The 6,777-nt window shown below is 43.1% G+C and overlaps 1 protein-coding gene and 1 non-coding gene across 2 annotated transcripts; both read left to right on the top strand.

The window, feature by feature from the left end:
• The first annotated feature begins 1,085 nt into the window (after positions 1 to 1,085).
• Positions 1,086 to 1,192, top strand: LOC112086904. Its single transcript, XR_002899758.1, has one exon. It is a non-coding gene; the product is annotated as a small nucleolar RNA R71 (small nucleolar RNA).
• A 3,236-nt stretch (positions 1,193 to 4,428) lies between these two features.
• Positions 4,429 to 6,309, top strand: LOC112086610. The gene is made up of 2 exons (XM_024155583.1): positions 4,429 to 4,486; positions 4,895 to 6,309. Exon 2 carries the CDS (start codon positions 5,323 to 5,325, stop codon positions 6,307 to 6,309), a length of 987 nt encoding a protein of 328 aa, XP_024011351.1. The 5' UTR covers positions 4,429 to 4,486; positions 4,895 to 5,322.
• The last annotated feature ends 468 nt before the right edge of the window (positions 6,310 to 6,777 follow it).

Raw genomic sequence — 6,777 nt, 5'->3', positions numbered from 1 at the left:
GGTAAGGTACCTTAGGCGTGTAAACTCTTGCAGGAATGTTTGCTGGAGCAGGTGGCTGGAGCAGGTGCTCCGTCGTTGGCTCAGGGTGCTCCCTCGTCAAATCTACGTCTGGAGCAGGTGCTCCAGATTTTGGAGCAGGTGCTCCGATGGAGGAAGAGTGCTCCTTCGTCTTTTTTGAGACAGAGCTTGTTGGTGCAGCATGTAGAGTCTTCCCACTTTTAAGCTCAATAGCATTCACAAACTCATTCCTGGGGTTTTCACCTTTTCCAGGGAGAGTTCCAGGTGATCTCTTCACAGCTTCTGCAGTCTGAGCTACCTGAACATCCAGCTTCTTCACATGAGTCCACACAGCCTCATACTTGCCATTCAAATCATTGTACATGGTGTCCACTTTGGCATTAATCTCCATGGAAGACTTTTGCTGATTAACCAGCAGCTGTTGCATCAAGTTTTTCAGCTCATCCTGCGAGTTATTTGAGGAACTCGAAGAAGGCTGTAGACTTGTGAAAGGCAACTTCTGCTGATTTCCACCTTGAAATCGATTCTGATTGGTGATGAACTGCTTTCCTTGGAAGTTGCTGGAGAAGTTCTTCTGAAATCCTGACTGATTCTGCACTCCTTGCTGCGGATAGACCTGATCCTGAGGGTTCTCAACATTGTTGCTTCTGTAGGATAAATTCGGGTGGCTTCTGAAGTTGTTGAAACTGCGATTCTGCACATACCCTTGTCCATTCACGAAATTTACCTCCATCTGATCATTATTCTCTGCATCTACAAACTCTTGAGCAAGAGGTGCATCACCAACCTCATCAGCAAAATGCACAGATCTCTGGTTCTCTCTCAACAGCAGATTCACCTTTTCTGTAAGCTCATCGATTTTGCTCAACTCCACACTATGAACTGATTTGCTAGACCTGTCATACTTTTGGGATTTGTTGCTGGAGCTTGCAGCTAAGTTCTCAATCAACTCATAAGCAGCTTCTTTGGACTTAGTCATGAAATCGCCATTGCTAGCTGCATTCAAAGCATTCCTGTAATCCCAGTTGACACCATCATAAAAGGTTGACAGGATCTGCTCATCAGAGAACCCATGGTGAGGGCACTCTCTTCGGTACTCCTTGTACCTCTCCCAAGCTTCGCAGAAAGCTTCACCAGGTTGCTGTTTAAACGACGAGATCTTGTTCTTCAGAGCTGCAGTTTTGGCCTTAGTGTAGAAATGGTCCAAAAATGCTGATCTGCACTCTTCCCATGTAGTCAATGACCCAGGTGGTAATGACTTCAGCCAGCGCAAAGCTTTGTCCGCAAGTGAGAATGGAAAAAGCTTGCACTTCAAGAAATCGGCTGGTATCCCATTTGATCCAGTCGTGCTGCAAATCTCCTCAAAATTCTCGATGTGGTCCATTGGAATCTCAGCAGGAAGCCCATAAAAGAGGTGCTGCTTCACCAATGAGATCAGCTGAGGTTTGATCTCAAAGTCTTGCCTCTGAATGGTTGGAGGAGCAATCGCAGCCCTGTTGTGATAGTAAGCATGCGGACTGTCCTTGTCTCCAATAGCAGGCTGTGGCTGCTCCCTGTCTTGCTGCGCCTTTTGCAGCTGCTCCAATTGTTGTCGAAGCAGTTGAACCTCGACAGCCATGTTGCCATTGTTGCCTTGATCGCCCATGTTGGCTTGAATAGGCCTTTGACGTCTGTTTTCTCGCTCGACTCTTGCTCGATCGGTGTTTGATAAAGAAACAAGATCGGTGCAGTTGCTCCTTGTGGATATGTTTGACATGCACCTGAAACACACGCAAACAAGAGAACAAGAGAGAAAAATTAGTAAAGCCTTAGTCTGAATTTCAAACCAAAAATCAAAGGTAACGAATTGGTCCCCGTCGCAACGGCACCAAAATTTGATTCTCACTAGATATACTCCTAGTTTGTACTGCAATAGAACAGTGATGTAGTTGTAATATAAAGGATTCGAAATCCAGAGGACCAGTGTTACTCTATGAATTTGTGAGGATTGAATTAAAGCTAAGACGAAAGATGGTTTGTTTCGAAAACTAAAAAGTAAACAGAATGGCAAACAACGATTTAAATTCAAATTAAAACAAGCACTAGACCAAAGCAATTCGCAGGAATTTCAGAGATAAGAATCAGATGACTGTTCAGGGCACAAGTGTAACGCAAGTCTCGAACTCAAACAGAAAAGCTTATCGATCCACTGTCGTGATCTCGATAACTTTGTCTAACAACCTAAATCCTAAACTGTCGTTTGAACTTAGAAAATTGCAGACAAGCATTAGCTAGCAGGTTTGATCTGTTCACGATTTGCCTTAACTTCAACTGTCGTTGGCTAAGGACAAATCGCTCACCAATGTTTATTCTAGCAACCTATTACACTTTTGATGAATAGATTAACCTAAAATCGCAGATTGAGTGATCAATTCAACCTAAGCATTAAGTCTAACAATGGTGAAGACAATAGATATCAAGCCCTATTTGCATCTAATCCTTTAACTCATGAAATCCTTTGACGCTTTAATCTAGCTAAGAGATCTACTCAGACATGGAGAAAAGAAACACAGAAACAGATGGAAAGGAATTCATGAATTAAAATCGCAGAAGAGATAATAGGGTTCAGAATTCTTCTCAAAGTGTAGCAGATTTCTTCTCCCAAAAGCTTACAAGTAAAAACTCTATGGTTCAGGAAATTGTAAAAAGAAAGCGTAGTAGTAAAGATAGGCGGCTTGGACTCCTTTTATTCCTTTCACGCGGCTTGAGATTAGGTAAAGATGTTTTCCTTATTTTTCTCCCGTCTGGAGCAGGTGCTCCACGAAGGGTCCAAACCGGGAGCAGGTGCTCCGGGGATGATTTCTCCAAAAACGTGTGAAATAGCTCCTTATTGCTCAAATTCATCTCTTTTTGCTCCAATGCCTCCTAAACACTCCAATACTTTGATAAGGCCTCCAAGTCACCTGAAACTTCCTGAAAAGACTCCAAAAACTCCTAAAACAATTAGTAAACACAAGTTAGAATGAGTCAAAATCTCCACTCATCAGTACCCAAGGTTGTTATTTCTGATGGAGATTCTCACTTTGTGAACAAAACCTTAGAGGGATTGCTGAAGAAGCATGGAGTGAAACATAAGGTAGCTACTCCTTATCATCCTCAAACTAGTGGCCATGTTCAAGTGTCTAGTAGACAAATTAAGGTCATTCTTGAGAGGACTGTTAGCTCAAGCAGAAAAGATTGGAGCAAAAGGCTGGATGATGCATTGTGGGCTTATAGAACAGCCTTTAAGACTCCAATTGGGACATCTCTTTTCAATCTGCTATATATGGGAAAAGCTGCCACCTTCCTGTTGAGCTGGAGTAAAAAGCATTATGGGCTGTGAAGTTGCTGAACTTTGATATCAAAACAGCTCAAGAGAAAAGAATAATGCAACTCCATGAACTTCAAGAGATCAGGTTGGAGGCTTTTGAGAGCTCCAAGATCTATAAAGAAAAGACCAAGGCTCTACATGATCAAAAAATTTTGAAAAGGGAGTTCAAGAAAGGTGACTTGGTGTTGCTGTTCAACTCTAGGCTTAAGTTGTTTCTTGGAAAACTTAAGTCTAGATGGTCTGGTCCCTTTAAGGTTCTTGAAGCTAGGCATTATGGAGCTGTTGTGTTAGAAGGTAAAGATGGTCAAGAGTTTGTGGTAAATGGTCAGAGGATCAAGCACTACCTAGTCACACAATGGAAGGAGGAAGCTACATCAGTTCCAATTCTTGATCCACCATCAGCATAAACTTGGTATCAAAGTCAAACTTAGAGACTTTAAACAAAGTGCTCTTGTGAGACACCCCCAAGCTTATCACTTGTACATACTTTCTTTCGTGCTTTCTTTTGAATTTTTAGGACTTTTTGATGTGTTTTCTTGAGTGTGTGCAGGTCTAAAATGGTTTAGGAGTTGTCTTGCGGGGATTTTGATGCAGAACAGTTCAAAAATCGGGTGTGAATTGCATTAGTATCGACTGAATTGTATTTGGTGCATTCACTCGGTGTGGAGGTTTAGGTTTGGCCGAATGAATATCGACCAAAACACCGAGTGAAATGTAGTCGGTATGGTGTAAAATGGAGCCGGCCGTGCCCAGCACCAAGGAGATTTCAGTCGGTGTTTTTAGTCGATATTCTGCTTGAGAAATACGAATGAATATCGACTAAAACACCGACCAAAATTCAGTCGATACTACCTGGAGGGAAGATTCAAAAACGTGGTCCCAAGCTCTCCATGGTCAAAGTCAAACCTCCAGCTGTCAACAGTTGTCTCCCACAAGCAAGGAGAAAGCAGGACCACAGAGAGAAAATGGGTTAAAGTGTTTCTTTACCCTTTCTTTTTCAAAGAAATCGACTTCTCCATTGTTGCTCTGTAAAAGCTCTCTCATCTGCTTGAAATCGATTTTTAGCCTCCATTAAACTGAGCTTGAATCCATTCTTGCACTGCATCATTCAACTCCAAGGTACATTCCAAGCTCAGGCATCTCATTCTTCTTGGTTTAAACTTGTTAGATTCTTTGCAACTTCTTGAACCGATTTCTTGTGGGTCTGAACCTGGAGTAGCTAAGATGAGCTTGGAATCTTGGAGTTTAGGTTGTGAATGGTAGGGAAAGAACCCGCTTGAGCTTGTTAAACTCTGAAATCTAGCTAAAACTCTCTCAGCTGTACTTGTGTTCTTGAGCTGTTGTTGGGATTTTAGAAAATTCTGTAGAGTTTGGATTTTGATGTTTGGACTTGGAATGGATTTATATGATGTTGCTTGAATTTATCCTGATGATTTTCTTGCAAGCAAAAATCATTTTCAAATTTTTTGAGACTAAATCCCTCTCATTGGCGCTAATGGCTCTTTTTGAGATTCCTTGATGAATCAGGTACCATGGGAAGAACAGATGAAGCAGGCTCAAGTGTTGCTGCACCAAAGCTGCCAAAGAGAACAAATGGGAAAGCTTGTGCTTCAGAACCCAAAGGGAAATCAGTTGCAGCTAATGTCAAAACAAAGGGGAAGGGCATTGCAACTAGCTCAAGAGCAAATGGGAAGTAAAAGAGAGCTGAGAGGAGCTCAAGTGAGGAGTTAAGTGAGGAAGATGCCAATGTCGTTTTACCTGCAGCTGAACCACCAAAGAAGAAAAAGGTGGTTAAGAAGCCAAAAGCAAAGCCTCTGACTTACTCTGAGTACTTGAGAAAGCTTAGAGCTGTGAAACAAGAAGAGACTTTCTACCCTGACCTTGATCTGCTGCAGAGACTTGGGATTCTCGATGAGGTCAGGGCTGTTCTTCACACAATTGGTCTAGGTAACTTGATGGAGATGCCACATCCTTCTTATAAGGATGTCACTTGTCAGTTTCTTGCTTCTTTGCAAGTAAACCACCACAATGAAGAGGGACCGGACAACATTGCTGCTGGTTTTGGGTCAATAGAGTTCAAGATCGGTAAGGACCAGTATAAGGTAACTTTCAGAGAAATCAGTGATGTTTTTGGGTTCCCTGTTGAAGGAAGAAGATGCCTCAGGAAACTGGCCTACTATGGAAATGATTTGCAACAGTTGTGGTGGGCTTTAGCCGCGGGTTCATATGAGGCTGGAGTGAGCAAGGCCGCGGCAATTAGGAGTCCTGTTTTGAGAATGGTGCACAAGATCCTGGCCCACACATTCTTGGGAAAGAAAGAGTATTGCACAGTATATGATGCTGAGCTGATGATGACTGGTGAGGGGCTTAAACCTTTGATGCCTTCATTTAAAAGTGGACAGATTTTTTGTGGTGGTTCTCGCAAGCCTACAATGGCGGCTCTGCTTGTCAAGAACTTCATGGCCATTAAGAAATGGGCGCATAACAACAGAATGAAGGAGCCAAGTATGCGCATTGGAGGCCTGATCACTCCCATCTTGAAGCATATTGGAGTTGAGCTAAGTGGTGATAAGATCGGCTACAGGTTGATGGATGCTTATCATCTTAAGAAGATCAACTATCTTCATGGCACTGTTGGAGATTTTTATGCCTACAACTTCACTCTTGAAGATAAGATTACTGCTAGAGTCTTGTTGCCCAATCCAGTCCTTACCTCACTTGCAGAGAGAAAGAACATTGCTTTTTATATCACCAAGGATCAGTACTACAACCCAGAGATTCACCCTCCTGTTCAGCTGATCAGAAAGCCCAATGCTGCCAAAAAGCCGCGTGTGAACACACCTGCTGAGGAGCCAAACCATGTGGTTATACCGAGCCTGAATTGCCAAGACCAATCTATGGGAGCCGCAGGTATTGTCTTGATCCTTATGATGGCCCCATGATGAACAACGCCACTGAAGCTGCTCATCGCCGCACAAAGAATCTCCAGAGGTGGAACAAATGGCAAGAGAGGAACTTTAAGAAGATGGCTGGTACTGTAAGGAGCCTGGTGTGCACAGTTAAGAAGATGGGTTCCAAGATCAAGAAGCTGAACGCCAAGCTTGAGAGGTACCAAATAGGTGAAGCCGCTGAGAGTTCATGCCATGAAGAGCTGTTGAGGACTTGTGCCGATCCGTGTGAGCAAGATCCGAATGATGAGGAGCTAAGGGCCAAGAGGGAGGCAATGCAATCACCATCAGACCGATCCTCCAATCCATCAGTCTCAATAGGGTCTCCAGCCCCATCTCTAAGTCCTTGAGAAGGTAACACTCCACCCTTGTAAATATGCATCTAGCTTAGTTTATTTTCACTTTGCATTTTGTGATTTTGCTTTGCACTTCTCCTTCATGCTTTTATAACACAAGGGACTG

The sequence above is a fragment of the Eutrema salsugineum genome, unplaced genomic scaffold (assembly GCF_000478725.1).
Source record: "Eutrema salsugineum unplaced genomic scaffold, Eutsalg1_0 scaffold_2, whole genome shotgun sequence".
Classification (NCBI taxonomy): domain Eukaryota; kingdom Viridiplantae; phylum Streptophyta; class Magnoliopsida; order Brassicales; family Brassicaceae; genus Eutrema; species Eutrema salsugineum.
The sequence above is the reverse complement of the archived record's forward strand: the minus strand, read 5'-3'. Positions and strand labels throughout refer to the sequence as shown.